The following is a 19,166-nucleotide window of genomic DNA, read 5'->3' on the forward strand; positions in this document are numbered from 1 at the left end:
GGTGGTCTATGGTATGAGAGGATCAACTGCTCTTCCTTTGTTGTGCACACTGGATCCTGTGTATGGAGATTCACGCTCCCAGGGGTATTAATTCTAAAATGGATCTATTATATTATTATCAAGGTTTTTCATACTATACTTGCTTAATATTCATATGTTTTGGTTTTTTTTTTTGGGGGGGGGAGTTTTTTGTATTTTGATTTGGTGTTTGGTTTTCATTTGTTTTTCATCTTTGGTGAGACCATTTCTTCTTTTTTCTCTTTTCTTTCTTTGTGATTGATTTCAACACATAATATCGGCATTCACCAGAACATGTTTCATGAAGTACTTCAGATACAGTGAGTACGGAAAGTATTCAGACCCCTTTAAATTTTTCACCCTTTGTTTCATTGCGGCCATTTGGTAAATTCAAAAAAGTTCCTTTTTTTCTCATTAATGTATACTTTGCACCCCATCTTGACTGAAAAAAGCAGAAATGTAGAAATGTTTGCATATTAAAAAAAGAAAAACTGAAATATCACATGGTCATAAGTATTCAGACCCTTTGTTGCTCAGACACTCATATTTAAGTCACATGCTGTCCATTTCCTTGTGATCCTCTTTCACATGTTTCTACTCCTTCATTGGAGTCTAGCTGTTTTTAATTAAACTAATAGGGCTTGATTTGGAAAGGCACACACCTGTCTATATAAGACCTCACAGCTCACAGTGCATGTGAGACCAAATGAGAATCATGAGGTCAAAGGAACTGGCCAAGGAGCTCAGAGACAGAATTGTGGCAAGGCACAGATCTGGCCAAGGTTACCAAAGAATTTCTGCAGTATTCAAGGTTCCTAAGAGCACAGTGGCCTCCATAATCCTTTAATGGAAGAAGTTTGGGACCACCAGAAGTCTTCATAGACCTGGCAGTCCAGCCAAACTGAGCAATCATGGGAGAAGAGAATTGGTGAGAGAGATAAAGAAGACCCCAAGATCACTGTGGCTGCGCTCCAGAGATGCAGTAGGGAGAAAGTACCACAAAGTCAACTTTCACGGCATCGCTCCACCAGTTGGGCCTTTAGGGCAGAGTGGCCCAGAGGGAAGCCACTCCTCAGTGCAAGTCATGCGAAAGCCCGCATAGAGATTGCTAAAAAAAAAAACACACGAAGGACTCCCAGACTATGAGAAATAAGGTTTTCTGGTCTGATGAGACAAAGATAGACCTTTTTGGTGATAATTCTAAGTGGTATGTGTGGAGAAAACCAGGCACTGCTCATCACCTGCCCAATACAATCTCAACAGTGAAACATGGTGGTGGCAGCATCATGCTATTGGGGTGTTTTTCAGCTGCAGGAACAGGACGACTGGTTGTCATTGAAGGAAACATGAATGCGGCCAAGTATAGGGATATCCTGGATGAAAACCTCTTCAAGAGTACTCTGGACCTCAGACTTGGCCGAAGGTTCACCTTCCAAGAAGACAATAACCCTAATCACACGGCTAAAATAACAAAGGAGTGGCTTCAGAACAACTCTGTGACCATTCTTGACAGGCCCAGCCAGAGCCCTGGCCTAAACCCAATTGAACATCTCTGGAGAGACCTGAAAATGGCTGTCCACCAACGTTCACCATCCATCCTGACAGAACTACAGAGGATCTGCAAGTAAGAATGGCAGAAGATCCCCAAATCCAGGTGTGAAAAACTTGTATCATCCCAAGAAGAATCATGGCTGTACTAGCTCAAAAAGGTGCTTCTACTCAATACTGAGCAAAGGGTCTGAATACTTATGACCATGTGATATTTCAGTTTTTCTTTTATAATAAATGTGCAAAAATTAGTACATTTCTGTTTTTTTTTCAGTCAAGATGGGGTGCAGAGTGTACATTAATGAGAAAAAAATGAACTTTTTTGAATATACCAAATGGCTGCATTCAAACAAAGAGTGAAACATTTAAAGGGGTCTGAATACTTTACATACCTACTGTACTTAAGATGCTCATTCATTCATTTATTTCATTGCTATGATTAGGGGCTTTTCAATGCTCGTAACAACTATGCCTAGTATTTTGATTTTTTCACCATTTAATTTTTAGAGCATACAACGATTTTTTTTTTTAATATATATCTAATTTTTGCGGTAGCTGAATATCCCCTTTTCTTCAATTATTGTTCATCTGGGAACTAACCCAAGTCTATTTATATTTACGAGCTGATGTGAATATATTTCTTCATTTTATGATAACTTTTTTATGCAAGTGATAGGACCTCTTATGAGTTAAAGGTCAATTGTGCTGTGGATAGTGTGAGTTAGCAGTACTTAAGAAGAAGAACTCTATATCAGACCAAAATATAAAAATTAATGTATTACAGTTAGAGGCCATTCACAATATGTTTTTTGCTCTGAATCCCAAAAGAAAACAGTATTCAGGGGGAACCTTTGATAGAGTGCAATGAAAAGAAAAGAGAGTTCAAATAAACCACATTTGTATTTTCTGTCCGGTGTGGTCTATATTGTCTGACGGCACAATAAAGGCCTTTTACATCTTCCAACAAAATCACAAGGTTTTAAGATTCTCATTTGTATTCAATGTAAGCCTTTTTGTCTGTTTTATGATACTAAATCTAAAGAGGCAATTAAAATTTCTAGAGTAATAAAATATTTTATTCAATTTATAGTCCTAGAAATAAAACTGATATATACATGTTGGTGAATTGTCAATTCCAAGTGCAATCCAATGTTCTCTTTTGTTGCATGTGGAGATGAAGTTACATGTCCATTGACGAGCAACATTTTTATTTTTTTTTTAGATGCCATCATCTGGAGCTAACGTCACATAGGCCATTTAAAAGGAAGGTTATTTTTCCTTGTAGCAGTTTGATGAATCTGTGAAAAATGTCCTTGATATCTAAAGAAACAGTAGAAGGTACATCTGTTGGAACGAAAGATGCTTCTTGAGCAAGATCAGTGTCATTATTAGCTTGCCTCCATGCCTTATTAACAAGGCCTTGTACCGCTCTGATAGTGCGCGTGAGTAGTTTTAGTTGCTGGGACATACATGCTGAAATCTTTACATGTTGTGTGATGTTCAAAAAAAGGTTTAAGTGAGAAAAAACTTCATTTCCTTGCTGGGACACCTGTTAAAAACATAACAATGAAAAACAAAGCTGAATTAATCCTTTATAAATAATCTATCATTGTTCTATGTGGGTTTTGAAATTATAATGTGGTAATTCCCTAAATGTAAAGCATATTATTAACAGAATAACAAAATACAAATACAGGTTTCCCCTATACCAATAAGGCATACCTTCCAATTTTATGAATTAACTTTAATGGTTAGGGAGAATTTTGTAGCCAGTACATTTTATGCTATTCAAACCCCATATTTAAAACAATTTTTTATGTTTATTTCAATTTTGTTGAGTACATACAGTCATGGCCGAAAGTGTGGGCACCCTTGAAATTGTTCAAGAAAATTGTGCATTTCGCCCAGAAAATAATTGCAATTACACATGTTTTATTATATACATGTTTATTTCTTTGTGTGTATTGCAATAACATAAAAAAACAGAGAAAAAAAAGAAAATTGGATATACCGTAATTGCACACAAAACCCCGAAAATGGGCTGGACAAAATTGTTGTCAACCTCAACTTTATATATGGTTGAACACCCTTTGGAATAAATAAATTGCAGTCAATTGTTTCCTATAACCATCAGCAAGCTTCTTATAACTCTCAACTGGAATTTTTGATCACTGTTTGCAAATTGCTCTAGGTCTCTCAATTTTGAAGGGTGTTTTCTACCAACAACAATTTTAAGATCTCTGCACAGGTGTTCAATGGGATTTAGATCCGCACTCATTGCTGGCCACTTCAGAACTCTCCAGTGCTTTGTTTACATGTATTTCTGGGTGCTTCTTGAAGTATGTTTGGAGTCATTGTCCTGCTGGAAGATCCATGACCTAGGACGCAAATCCAGGTTTCTCACACTGGACACTACATTGTGACCCAAAATCCTTTGGTAATCTTCAGATTTCATGATGCCTTGCACATAGTCAGCTCAGCTAGTGCCAGAGTCAGCAAAGCAACTCCAAAACATCTTTGAACCTCCACAATATTTGACTGTAGGTACTGTGTTCTTTTCTTTGTAGGCCTCATTCCATTTTGGATAAACAGTAGAATGATGCACTTTATCTAAAAGCTCTATCTTGGTCTCATCTGTCCACAAGACGCTTTCCCGAAAAGATTTTGGCTTACTCACATAAAAAAGCTAGACTAGAGTTTGCTAAAGTTTAAGTCTCTGTGTCAGCAGTGGGGTCCTCCTCGGTCTCCTGCCATAGCATTAATTAAAATTTTGATGGATAGTTTGCGCTGACACTGATGTAACACTGATGTAACCTGAGGTTGCAGAACAACGTGAATTTCTTTGGAACTTAATTTGGGCTGCTAATCCACCATCCGAACTGTCTTGCAGTTTTTTATTCCCTACCGTCCACATCCAGGAAGATTAGCTACAGTGCCATGGGTTGTATACTTCTTTATTATGTTGCGTACAGGGGACAAAGGAACATCAAGATCTCTGGAGATGGGCTTGTAACCTTGAGATTGTTGATATTATTCAACTAATTTGTTTCTCAAGTCCTCAGACAGTTCTCTTCTCCTCTTTCTGTTCTCAGTGCTTAGTGTGGCACACACAGACAGTGCAAAGATTGAGTCAACTACTCCCCTTTTTATCTTGCTTCAGCTGTGATTTTCATATTATGAACACCTGTTTCTTGCCACAGGTGAGTTTGAATGATCATCACATGCTTGAAGCAAAGTTGGTTACCCACAATTTTGGAAAGGTGCAACAATTTTATATTTTATGTTGCATTTATAATATTGGTCACTTTGTGTCATAAATTTACTGTATATTTGAAATTTTGAATTGATAGCACATAGCACATTGTATTTTGCTGAGACTCCGAGTTATATTTGTATGCAAATAAAGGAGAGAAAAAACTGGGCAATTGCCCAGGCCCCTATTACCAAAAGTGTCTCAAGCTTTTACAAGCCAGAAACTGCACTGATAATGCCAGTCCTACAGTATTGGTTCAGTTTCCTAGGATAAAAGTGTAGAAGTACCTTTGGTGTCATCATGGTCATGTGACCAAAAAATACATTAGCCTCTTTTAGTATTGATGAATTCAACAGGAGAGGGCCCGGTTAGTCCTACAGTGACCCAACGAACAAGCAAAACGCTCATTCATCAGGTGATTGGATCATTTCTACAATGACAGAAATAATCAGTCTTGGCAGCACATTGCCCAATGTAAATAGGAAATGTGCTACCGATTACATGATAGCATATGAGCATAGAACAATTCAATTAGCAAGTGTTTTGTCTACAGTAAACAAGCACTGAATGATTTGAATATAATAGTAACCTAACAAGGTATTGTGTGCACCAGGTGAGGTTGAGTCTTGCTTACTTAACGTAGTAAATGTCAGTATTTGTGTCACTCACCGTCATGTTCTTCCAGCGTGCAACTTTAACTTCAACATTCGGAATAATAATAGGTGTAAATAGTATGCTCTGGTCTTCACATTGTGCCTGAGAAGAAAAACTACAATGAGATCAGAATTGAGTAAAGATCAGTATATATACTCTGTCTATGTTTATATCTATTATATCTATGAAAATTAGAACCTAGAATAGCAAAGAAAGAATAGTTGGCACACAAGGGACTTTCTCATTTATTTCCTCAATTTAGAAACTCTTTCCTGGTCATTTTGAAAGTATTAGAGCATACATTATATTATACAGTAAAGCCCAACTATTATAATATACAAAGTAAAATAGGTAATATAAAAGAACAATTACAAATACTTTTCAAAATAGCAGTATGCCCTTCAAAATTAGCCAAAGGCTTATAACTCTTCCAAGATGTATGTGTTTTTGCAGAGGATCCAGTATGTACTGTAGTTCTTCCAAGCTAAACGATATGGTCAACATACAACACTCCAGCAAAATCTACATCTAGTGGTACAGCTGCCCAGAGGGTTTACATTTTAATGTTACTCTTTTATTGTCAATAAAGAGAAATAAAGAGAAGATTTAATCAAATTTTGAAACTTATTTAACTACTGTAGTCACATCAGTTAGATAATCAGAAAAATGTAAAGGCATTTTTTTACTTCTCTACAGTATATAAATTGCCACCTCCAAGCAGCCCAGTCCAGTTGATCAACTACTCAATTTACCTCTCAAATGCCTATGCACGTATTTCACTAAAGGTACCTTCACACTAAGCGACGCTGCAGCGATACAGACAACGATGCCGATCGCTGCAGCGTCGCTGTTTAGTCGTTGTGTGGTCGCTGGAGAGCTGTCACACAGACGGCTCTCCAGCGACCAACGATGCGAAGTCCCCTGGTAACCAGGGTAAACATCGGGTTACTAAGCGCAGGGCCGCGCTTAGTAACCCGATATTTACTCTGGTTACCAGCGTAAACGTAAAAAAAAACCCCACATACTCACATTCCGGTGCCCGGCGTCCGCTTCCCTGCACTCCTCCTGCATCCTGTGTCAGCGCCGAACATCTCCGGCATCTCCCACAGAGCAGAGCGGTGACGTCACCGCTCTGCTTTACGGCCGGCACTTACACAGGATGCAGGAGGAGTGCAGGGAAGCGGACGCCGGGCACCAGAATGTGAGTATGTGGGTTTTTTTTTTATGTTTACGCTGGTAACCAGGGTAAACATCGGGTTACTAAGCGCGGCCCTGCGCTTAGTAACCCGATGTTTACCCTGGTTACCAGTGAAGATATCGCTGGATCGGTGTCACACACACCGATCCAGCGATGTCTACGGGAGATCCAGCGACGAAATAAAGTTCTGGACTTTCTTCTCCGACCAACGATCTCACAGCGGGATCCTGATCGCTGCTGCCTGTCAAACACAACGATATCGCTATCCAGGACGCTGCAACGTCACGGATCGCTAGCGATATCGTTTAGAGTGAAGGTACCTTTAGTCTCACTTTTTGAAAGGCAGCTGCTGATTCCTGAGACCCCCTCGATCTCAAGACATCTCATTCAATGGCGTGAATAGAGCAGCTAAGCAGCTAAGGCTAAGGGACTGACAAAGATTTCCAAGAGATGTGGAGAGTAAATGGACAGGCAGTGCGTATTTGATCCCTCTTCCATTTATACTGGGGATTTGGTAAGCATGTTCTTGTGATCAGTGGAGATAGGTGATACAGTAAGTTGAAATTATTATATAACCGTTTTAAGAAAAATATATTATGAAATGATTTGATAAAAGGGGTAAAGATGTCTTTTTTTTCCTGAAAAATAGCCTGTGATCTATAATACTGTGGTAATGCAAGAACAAAGTAGTAAAACGGTAGGTATTTTTGCTTTTATGTGAAGCTCAGGTGAACTTTAGTGCAAAGGGCATGAACTTTGTACAGCTTTTCTCCAAGTTCTATTAGGTCCACAATGTGTTTAGGAAAGAATACTCCAAAATCACAATATAAGGACAATCATATTGGGACACACTGATTACATTGAAGTCAGATTTTTCACTCAGTCCGATTGCCATGGCTATTTAACATAAAGCACATAAAGAATGTGCCATTATAAAGAGCTCACAAATTTTAGCTTGGTACAGTAAGACGTTCACACATTCAGTATTTTGTCAGTATCTTACATCAGTATTTGTAAGCCTAACCAAAAGAGGGTGAAAAATGCAGAAGTCGTGTACATGCTTCTATTATACTTTTCCTTTGATTGTTTCACTTCTGATTTTGACTTACAAATACTGATGTAAAATGATGTTGACCAAATACTGAACGTGTGAACATAGTCTAATACTGTGCCACTCTGGCAACAAGTCAGTTGGGAAATGTCTTCCATCTTAAAAATTCCACAATCAACTTTGAGAGGTAGTACTCAAAAGCAGAAGAATTTAGAAGCAACAAGCAAATCAGCCACTAAATGGCAGTCCTCGTAAAGTTACAAAGCCGGGTTGCAGAGTGCTGAGGTGCATTATGCATAAAAGTCACTGCCATGCCTGGAACTCACACGCCTTCTCAGCTCCATTCTACTCACTGTGTTTGCCTCTCTGCTTCTCCCAGTGTCAGGTAATGGTGCTGAACCTCCTTTTGCAGCACTCCCAGCACTGCTGCGTTCACCTGTTGCAGGAGAGCCACCACCTGGCTATAGTGAGGTGCAACCAGACTCTGCAGGAATTTAACCTGCAGTGTCTTTCAAAGTTTTGCTTCCCTAGCCTACCCCCTATCAGCAGGGGGTATATTAGTCAGCTCCTCCATCCACACCTTGCCTGAACTTAAGTTCCTAGTATCTGTTCATCTCTAGCAATCTGTTAAGGTGCTTTTTTGTTTTGTCTTTCCTGTTACTGACCTGGCTTGTTTAGCCATTTTGTCTGATTACTCCGCTCCTGACCCCGGCTTCATATTTTGAACCTGTGCTTCCCATCCTGACCTCAGACAGTCTGACCACATCTCTGTCTTTGTTTTCTATGCCTCACATTTCTGCCTTGACCCACAAGTCAACTACTGTAGGACCGGGCACAGCCCTGTAGTGGCACCTGGGGACTCCCCAAGTCTATCCTCACCATCAGAGGCTCTATTAAAGACCAGGTAGTCACTTAGTAATGCCCCTCCAGTGTAAACCTGGCCAGTGGTGCACTTGGTCCAGTCCCACTGCCATCATAGTAAGTTCAAGCTATAAACGTGATGACAAATTGGGACCCAGAATCTCCAAGTCTAATGTACTAATCCTGTATGAGGAGGTCCACTCTCAATGTGAGCACCAAGACCAGCTGATGCAGGGAATCAATGTGGTGGGAACTCAGCTGCAGGATTTGTCCACCTCAGTTTCCACTCTATCCTGCACCTCATCCGTGACAGGCAAATTTTCCTCAGGATTCACCTCCTCTCCAGGGGAACTGCCTAAGGCTCCTGTTCATGGGAGAGCAGCTAAGCTTTAACATCCACTTCCATTCCACTACGATGGAGACCCCAAGAAGAGAAGAGGCTTTATAAACCAATGTTAAATCCAATTCACTCTCCATGCTCATCTCTTTCATTCGCACCAAACCATGATCTTTCTCCTGTGTGGACAAGCCCTGGCTTGGGCAAATACTATTTGGGAGCGTGGAGATCCAGAGATCCGCGATTTAGGAACGTTCTTGGAGTTCTTGGAGTTGTTCCAAGTGGTATTTGAGGTACCAGGCCACACCTCCTTAGCTGCCTCATCTCTTTTGACTCTTAGACAATGCATGGACACTGTTGCTCAGTATGCATTATGCTTCCTTACCCTGACTGTACAGCTGGCTTAGACTGAAGAAGCCCTGGTGGCAACCTTCTGGCAGGATATGTCTGGTCATATTAAAGATGAATTGGCAGGCCTAAGGATACCATCTCCCTGGATTGTCTGATACACCTGGCTACTAGAAGTTATCTCTGTTTCCACGAACAGAATGGCTTCCATCTCTGCCTTAACCAAGAAGGGAACAGCCAGAGTCTGGTCTGAATGCCTTTAGGCACTTGAAAGAGGCCTTCATGAGTGCTCCAGTGCTAAATCACCCCGACCCTAACAGTTTCTCCTGGAAGTTCATACCTCCTCTATTGGTGCTGGGGCAGTTCTTCTGCAAAGGAATTCTTCTGTGAAGTCTGACACCTGGTTTTTTTTTCTCTAAGTTTTTTCACTTCCTGAGTGAAACTATGCCATTGTGAATCATGAACTACTGGCCATTCAGGTGTCATTTGAAGATTGGTGAGTGTGACATCTACTGATCCATAATTTGACTTTTCTGCAGACCACCCAACAGTTAAAGGGAACCTGTAACCAGCAAAAATTATATTATCCTGCAGATATGGGAATAATCTAACCTGCCCGGCACCTGCAGTTAGCCAAAGAGTGCAGGTAGAAAATGAACTTTATGCTCCCTGGCCACATTCGATTTCAGTCATGAGGGTGCCGCTGGCCCGGGTTCAGTCACTGCTCTGAGAATACAGAGCAGCGGCTGTAACCACGCCCCCAGCCATGACCGACTCTGGCTCTGCATTGAGATCGGTTGTCATTCTGGGCCAGGGGCGCGGTTATAGCCACCACTCTGTGTCTTAATGTTTCAGCATACTAAGCCATTTGGACAATTGCATGCTCCCAGCTTTATGAATACAGATTGGGGAAGGTCCTTTAAAACATGATTGGGTGAGTTTGGATTGAACTTGACTGGTTGTACAGAACCCTAACCTCATCATTATCAAACAACTTTTGAATGTTCTAGAATAGAGACTGTGAACGTGAACCAGGTCCTTTCATCCAACATCAGTGTATGATCTCAGAAATGCTCTTCTGAATGAATGGGCAAAAATTCTCAGACACAATCCAAAGCCTTCTCAATAGAGTGGAAGTTGTAGATATATGTAAAGTGGGTTGGTGGTGAAGAACCCATATTAATGACTATAGATGTAGGATGGAATGTCATAAAGGTTCTTATAAATAGAATGTGTAGGTGTCCCCTGATTTTTGACCATTTAATATTTGTCATGTATTGAAGCCTGTTACAATTTATTTTCTTATTAATTCATATGTAATAATATGTATGGGCTAATAGCAAACAATGGGTGTCATATTAAAGATCCAGGCAACATAAATCCATAATATGGATAACTGCTTGAACTGAAGCTGCTGCTCCTATCAATATGTTCATACCACTAATGGTGTACTGCTTGGATCATCACCCCTTTTGTCATATAACTGAGGTCCACACAAGCTTCTCCTCACCGCCATCCTTTCCATAGTTCTGGTGCGATTCATAAAGACCAGTATGAAACGATGATCACAGATTATCTTGGATGTCCTGCTCATGCCAGGGCTCAGAACAAGAATAATGAGAAGACAGATTCCTACAGGGAGATTAGAAAATAATATTTAAATACAATTACATACAATTAGAGGTAGTCTCCTATCAATGTCAATTATAATTATTACAGAAATGTTAAAAGCATATATAGACAGGTTAGTATACAAATTTCTAGTTTAGATCTAAAAATAAGGCCAATACTAGGGAAACTCCAGTGGAGTTGAGCCCAAGAAGGTCAACATAGTTAAAAAAGATCTGTCATCAGGTCAAAAGTGGAGCTGTGTGAAGTTGGCACCCCATGTTCTCAAAAGATGAATCAAAATACACCATTCGTTTGTGCTGCGTTTGTGCTGGTTTGTGCCGCAAAAATGAACGTTTGCGCCGCTTTGGTTCCAGAGATATTGCGCGTTATATTTTTATGAAGCTCCGCCCACTTTCCACCCCATGTTCTTAAATTTTAAAAATGAATACACCATTCGTTTGTGCTGCGTTTGTGCTGGTTTGTGCTGCAAAAATAAACGTTTGCGCCGCTTTGGTTTCCGAGATATTGTGCGCTCAATTTGCTGAAACTCCACCCACTTTCCACCCCATGTTCTTACATGTTCACCATTCGTTTGTGCTGCGTTTGTGCTGGTTTGTGCCGCAAAAATCAATGTTTGTGTTGCTTTGGTTCCCGAGACATTGAGTGCTAGCTTTGCTAATGCCCCATTTTAGTTGCATCAAAAAACATAGTGGTCATCAGAGAAGTTAATTTAGCATTAAGGAATTACAGTAGCATACATGGTTTATTATGACATACACAGGGTTAATACTTCATACACCGTGACTGGTCAGTGATGGGAAGAGGTTATACCTGGCAGAGGAGGTAATGTCTGTATGTACATCTCTGCTACCTGAGTTGTAACTCCGCCTCCAGCGATGTCATAGTGATGTCATAAGCCAGGGGTCGGCATTCTGTTGGGGCTAATGTCTGTTTACATTTCATTATGCAGAGTCGAGGTTATTGCCTGAGCAGCATTAGTTGACACTCTCACCTATTGAGTGGGGATAGTTTCGGCTTCCACCATATTTCTGACACCAGACCATTCACCCTGGAGGGAACCGCAGACTAGTAAAGAGTTTGCACCATCACTGAGGAACAAGGTCAGGTTACTCCTGGATTTATAACCTCTACAGCTAAGCACGAGTGTCATTGGTTGTAGTCATTCATTTATTTTCACCCCAGTAGTAAGGCAGGGCGTGTTAATGGGTGGAGCCAATGGGCGGGGTCAAGGGGGCAGCAAAATTAGCTTTCACCTAGGGTGGCAAAAACCCTTGCACCAGCCCTGAAGCCCATTATACCTAGCAAACATTGTTTAGCCAAATTACATTGCACTATAAAAAGAATTCCAGGGAAAAAAAAGATTGTGATTACTTTTGACGTTGGCCAGTTTATGTAAAGTGACTGTCATCTTCTATGAAAATCTTTGCATAAATATGCAATGACCGTAGACATCACCACTTTGTGTGTGATGGCTTTGGATTGCAGTGTGAATATGGCTGGGTTAACATTACATTTGGGCATACTGGGCATACACTCCATTCATTTCTATGATCTGGCTGGGGTCCGCAAGTGACTCTAGTTGGCTAATTTTTGCTCCATATGCGGTTTTCTTGCTGGACTCAAAACCGTGGTAGACCATGATTTTGTGTCTGGCTCAAAACAAAAGTATTGTTATTTTAATATAGCTGTCCAACTAAACAGGACCTTCAGAGCTTAATAAATCTTTGCAAATCAAACACAGATAAAAATGGAATTACCAATAACAGATGAAACTTTGTAGACAGCAGAACTGTTTAAAGAACCATGAAACGGTTTAATCATAATGGGAAATCCACATTAACAAAATGTTAACAGAATAAAAAAATATTGGTAAGGCATATTTTAGGTTATTTTAAACATACACTTTAAGCACCAAAACAACCTTAGAGGAAAGCATTACTAACACTTTGTTTGGTGCCAAGATACTTTTAAACTTTCCACAACAATCTTGCAGCCTGTGACATGCCACGGGACTCATGATGAGACAGATTCTCCACATATTCACTCCTCCTTTGTAAATATTACAACATGGGGTTGTATCTTGGTCTTTGCAGAGGCTGTTGTAATAAAGTCACACAGGTCATCATATTTCATCCCAGCCATTAAATTTTCTTCTACAATAGGCAACATAATGACCAAGAGACATATTGCCAGTTCCTGGAATGAAGGCAACAACCCCTCGTAGCACAAATGAATGACTGTCCAGATGTATGTTCACAGGTATTTCGGACAGTGTATACTGTGTTTCTGCACTTATTTCAATACAAAGTACTTGTCCAGTGGTGCAGCTGTGCGTGACCGAACCACTGCAAAGGAATTTCAATGAAGATGCATCCTGAATTTTCAAGCCATCTGGACACTCTTGAGGTGACTTTAATGGCTTTAGACATTTTGAAACATTTAGGTGTAGCCCATCTTCCAATGCTAGCTGAAGTTTACTAAGTCCATTAGTTTCTAAAATATGTATATTGATTGGCAGAAGAGGGATTGCTCTTGAATTAGCTATATTTCTATTGCAGTACACAGAAGAACACTGTGTTTTAATTATTACACTTGGTACCTGTCTCATTGTCATTGAGATTATGTGTGCAAGATTACATTCAGCATTGACCTGCCTCACACCTGACTTCAGCTGAACATATTCAAATATTCCAGACAGTATTTTAGCCCTCATTTTATAAACTTCCTTTCCAACTCCCTTTGTCACAATTGTCTGCACCAATTCAAAAATTTCAGCGGTGTTCTCTTTGTTGACATAATTGCAAAATAATCCACTGTCCCAGAATGCACAACAAAGACACTGGCAAAATGAATCAAATGCACAGGTATTAATGATACTTATAAGCTTTTTGTTTACTTGTATTGTTTTTTTAGCTAGATGGTTACCATTTTTCAAAATGCTCACCTTTTTTTTCCTTTTAAATTTTGTGTCCATGTGCAGCAACTCGGAACATGGGGTTAGGTAGGACAATCTCTTTTTTGGAGGAATACTGAGACCTTTCCAATTTTCAACAGGCTGCTCCTGCAAGCTACTTTCATCACCCAATTTTATGTGAACTTGTGAATCCTCCTCACAGTTGCTGTTTTTTGGCCCATTCTCTTGGCTCATATTTTCACTGCTTTCGGTTTTCTTTATGAGAACTGAGGAAAGTCTCATTTTGCCTTCCATAAATTCAAGGTGACGAATTACAAATCGGTCGGTTCTAATAGGGAGACATTCATGTTTAAAGAGTCCATTTTTTATGTTCTTAAATTCAGCCTCAACATTTGCAGAACTTGCTGTCATGTTCACACTTTTAAAGTGTGGAACCATTATGGCTGTCCAAAGTGGAAGGTAACATGCCATTCTTAAAAGATTTGGAACAAGTTCTGGAAGGAAATGTAAATTGTCTCGGTCACCATGATTTGCTGCAAGCATCTTACTCCTTTCACAAATTTCTGTTGCCCATATTTTCAGGTCTGTTTGGCATGGTTGAATTGGCTCATCCTCTTGTTCTTTCATCTCTACTCCATAGTCATCTTCAGTGACAGTGGGTAAAACACGTCCCTCTGCAATCCGTCTCTTCAGTTGAACTTTGCTAGTCTCTGATAAAACTGGTGTGCCTCTGTCATCATTCCCTTCTGATTCACTAAAAGCAACAACTGAAATTGAATGAATGAGTTCTCTCGCATCATCAAGTGATGTAGACTGTAGAAGTTGTGCCATTGCTCTGAGATAGAATTCCCTTACTCTGTTTCCAGCTTGCCTCAGACATTCCCATCGGCTAATAAGCTTGATACAGTGCGCAACATCAATTCTAATAAAGCATGGTGGTAGTTTTGATGCAACATTCCTGGTCAACACTCCAAAACACTGATTTATATATGTCTTCAAGTCGGGGTAAGGAGTGAAAGCCTTAACTAGAGCTCCAAGCAAAGCGAGGGAGAAATCACAAACTGCTTCCTTTGGAACAGTAGCACCTGCTTGTTTCCATTCTGTCAGCCATTGTGCTATAGAATTAATAGTATGGCTCTCAGAAAGCATCTGCACTACTGGGATATGATCTCCACTCGAACACAAAACCCCTTGGTACAAAAAGATGTGTCCAGAAATGCCAACAGGTCTTTTTAGTTTTCTCACTACTGAACCTGTTGCATCAAAACTTACATAGGAACCCAAGTTCTTTGACTTTATTTGGTACACTTGCATCTGAGACGGGGTCCAGTAATGGCAAAAAAATGTATCTAGACCAATGTTGTGTATGCTTCCAGTTTGAGGAACACTGTATTTCAGGAGATGTAATGAAAGAATTGGGTCCTTGTGCATTAACTCTCTTTCGCCAATCTCTTGCTTGGCTTTTCTTAACGTTGCTAGATTTGGTAGATGGCTAGGCTCAGGGTCACCAACATCCATAACTTTATAAGCCTCAGCTGCTCGCCATACATGTGCTTGTTTTCGTCCTTCCCAGAGTTCTTTTGACAACCTTTTTCTTAAATCTCCTGATAATTTACGTTTTGATTTTCCTGTGTGGAGACTGTCATCAATATTGCAGATCATACACTTAAGCACTACTGGCTTAGCAATCTCTGGTATTTCTTCAACTTTTATGGATAGTTGTGCATCACACTCTGTGCAGCACCCTGTTATATCTATGTAGTTAGATACAACATTTGGATAAACCTTTGCCCGCCTGAATTTAAGTGTGCACGATGACTTGATATTTTTCCAGATCTCCTCATTCAATATGTGAGTCCATGTACCTGGTTTTAAGATTGTGTACTCTCTTTTATCAGCATACATAGATTTGTCATTGTAAATTACTTTTTCAGGCCAAATTTTGATCCAGCTCTGAAAAGAAAGACTGAACTCAAACTGAATGTCATAGCACTGAACTGATGAATGACTCTCTGTTCCTTCTGAGCTCTCACTGTTGGAAGGTTGTTTTGGGATATTTGTAACATCTTTGTACAGACCAAAGGCTTCCCATACATTGTGCCGATTTGTCTTTACAAATGTGTAAAGGTTTTTTGGTGAAATTTTGTTATTTAATTTTTGACACAAGTCTACCCATACTTTTTCTGAGGGGAATGCTATTGCCTGTCCTGTAATAATTTTTTCATGTGAAGAACAGATGACATTTATAATGTCATCATAGTCACAGGCTGGCTTCCTGGGCATCTGATCAAAACAAAAAATGTTTTTTTTTTAGTTTTACATGCAGTGTATTATATGGAAAATAATTGATTACATAATTTTTAATAGTTAAGATACAGTGGTCCCTCAACATACAATGGTAATTAGTTCCAGGTGAATCATCGTATGTTAAAACCATACTGGAGCAGCAGGTGATGCTGCATTCAACAGAGTCCTTCATATGTTGAAATGATCGTATGTTGGGGCCATTGTATGTGTTGAGGGATCACTGTACTGAGATTAAATAATCCTATTCTTAGCACGCTCACTTCTCTCTACTTTTACAGATGAAAAGTGTATTGTGTATCTCTGCCTCTCCCATAGTAATAAATGGTGGGGACGTGCCTGCCACAACAAAGCCCTGTGGTTGGCAGTCACTCTGCACAGGGCGGTGATTGCTCCATGCAGGGGAGCACTGAGGGCCACTGCAGGAGATTGCAGGGGGTCCCAGTGGTCAGTACCAACCCCCCCCCCCCCCCCCCGGTGGGTGGGATAGGGGATAAGTTTTGCAGCAGAGTACTCTTTTAATGGGTTAAAGCATTACTGTAATTACAAACAACTTGATGTGTTGGAGAACTACAACCCCCAGCATACCCGGACAGCCTTTGACTGTCCGGTCATGCTGGGAGTTGTAGTTTTGCAACACCTGCAGGCACCCTGCTTGGTAAATACTGTTGTAGACAGATAAAAGTACAACTCCATGATTGAACTAAAGTTTCTTTGCTCAGGTAATAGCTTTGCAGAAATCTACCAAAACAGTTTAGCACATTTTCAGTTCAAATAAGTAAGTACACTTGATTTACCCTGGGAGTCTCTCAGCTAGTAGTCAGATTGTTAGGCATACATTTGGTTAGGCCTTTTCCCAAGTTATAGTGTGTGGGGGAGGGGCATCACAAGCAGGAAATCGAAATGAAGTATGGGGTCTAGTAAGGAACAATTTATAAATTTTTTTTTATTATAAAATTGCTATGGCTAGCCGGTGTTTTTCATTTCTTTTTATCTCCCTTTATCCATATATCAGTTACAGTGATTTGAGGCACAAACTCAGTGCGAGATTTCAAAAACCAAAGCAGCACAAACCAGCACAAATACGGCACCAATGAATGGTGTATTCATTTTTGCAGCACAAACCAGCACAAACGCAGCACAAACGAATGATGTATTCATTTTTAAAATTTGAGAACATGGGGTGGAAGTGGGTGGAGTTTCCGCAAATTGAGCGCGCAATATCTCGGAAACCAAAGCGGTGCAAACGTTTATTTTTGCAGCACAAACCAGCACAAACGCAGCACAAGCGAATGATGTATTCATTTTTAAAATTTAGGAACATGGGGTGGAAAGTGGGTGGAGTTTCAGCAAATTGAGCGCACAATATCTCGGAAACCAAAGCGGCGCAAACGTTCATTTTTGCGGCACAAACCAGCACAAACGCAGCACAAACGAATGGTGTATTCATTTTTAAAATTTAAGAACATGGGGTGGAAAGTGGGTGGAGTTTCAGCAAATTGAGCGCACAATATCTCGGAAACCAAAGCTGCGCAAACGTTCATTTTTGCGGCACAAATCAGCACAAACGAATGGTGTATTCATTTTTAAAATTTAATTACATGGGGTGGAAAGTGGGTGGAGTTTCAGCAAATTGAGCGCACAATATTGAGCGCACAATATCTCGGAAACCAAAGCGGCGCAAACGTTCATTTTTGCGGCACAAACCAGCACAAACGCAGCACAAACGAATGGTGTATTTTGATTCATCTTTTGAGAACATGGGGTGCCAACTTCACACAGCTCAAAAGTGGCCAGATTGTGTTGTTCTTATATTTCTACTGTTCCCTTCAGTATTCCTTTTTTTTTCTTTATTTACCATACAGTAACAGTTTTTTACTGCTACTTTTTATAAGCTTTACCTAGGGGGCATGGTTCACAGAGCAAACTAAATACATGCCACCAGTGAATACTGTGAGTCACACCACCTTGTAAAGACCATCAAAGTTATCAAAATAGATAGAAAAGTTATTACTCAGTGGAGTAGTAGGACTACTATAAGAGTAATAATGGCCACTTTTCACCTGGTGATAGGTTCTCTTTAAGAATGATCATGCCTGTCAATTAGAAGGTGGCATCTGCATTTACTATTCAGAATATTCTCTTAGCGTTGAAAGTACTAAGTTAATTATCACATGTGCTTACACACCTTCGTGCACCCCATTGTAATGGTACAATGTGGGGAACAGTTACTTCCAACTTAAAAATTCAAATAAATAAAATGATTCAGCCCCCACTTTCCAAAATAATCAGTCAGTGGGGAAGCCTGGAAAGCATGCCACTGCATGGCGTAATGGGTAGATATGTCCAAGAAAGGTAAAGGATCCAGTTTCTAGTAAACATAAAAAACATCATATTTTATGTAATACATTAAAAAAATTAAAGAGTATGCATACCTTTCAAAAGGTTGACATGAATACCCTTCATCAAAACCAACTGGTTTTGAATGCTACAGGGTTCTTAATCCTGGTATAATGTATGTAATGTATCATGACTAAGAATGCTGCAGTGTTTGAAACATGTTGGTTTTTATGGACAGTATTCACTTAAGCCTTTTGCAAAGTATGTATACGTTCTCACTTTTTTATCGGATTAAACAAAATTTGACGCTCTTTATGTATACCAGAAGATGGATTCTTTATCTTTCTTTCCTTCTTTAGATTTGCACCATTATACTGATTAAAATGATACCATGGGTGATGAAATCCAACTTGTGGTTGCTGTTTAATCTTATTTTCAGTTTTGAGTTAATGATATGCTTGTGCCCCGAGGTGGCCTGTTAGGGTCTTTATGTGGTGCTCTGATTAAGCATTCATAATGCAGACTGCTGACAGGTCACTGATCCCTCACTGACCATCTCCCTAGTTTACATAATAAATATTATATATATATATATATTTTTTTTTTTTTAAATCACCTTCCCGGCAGCACCTGCGCTGCACCATGATTGCACCATGACTTCATCTATAATGTGTATTTAATTTTTTTTTTATGGTATACATAATTTAA

At 39.9% G+C, this 19,166-nt stretch overlaps 1 protein-coding gene across 2 annotated transcripts in view; it reads right to left on the bottom strand.

The window, feature by feature from the left end:
- Nucleotides 1–2,386: 2,386 nt before the first annotated feature.
- The window catches only part of THPO (thrombopoietin), a 72,329-nt gene continuing 55,549 nt past the window's right edge, over nt 2,387–19,166 (bottom strand). Inside the window, exons 2-4 of one of the 2 annotated variants that reach the window (XM_077292906.1) lie at nt 10,779–10,900; nt 5,489–5,575; nt 2,387–3,115 (exon numbers count right to left, since the gene is read on the bottom strand). In XM_077292906.1, the coding sequence (XP_077149021.1) occupies nt 2,795–3,115; nt 5,489–5,575; nt 10,779–10,900 (530 nt within the window). In that variant the 3' untranslated portion in view covers nt 2,387–2,794. Of the gene's footprint in view, nt 3,116–5,488; nt 5,576–10,706; nt 10,901–19,166 lie in introns of both variants that reach the window. The other variant, XM_077292905.1, reaches the window with a different exon arrangement.

This window comes from Ranitomeya variabilis, chromosome 2 (genome assembly GCF_051348905.1).
Source record: "Ranitomeya variabilis isolate aRanVar5 chromosome 2, aRanVar5.hap1, whole genome shotgun sequence".
NCBI lineage: Eukaryota > Metazoa > Chordata > Amphibia > Anura > Dendrobatidae > Ranitomeya > Ranitomeya variabilis.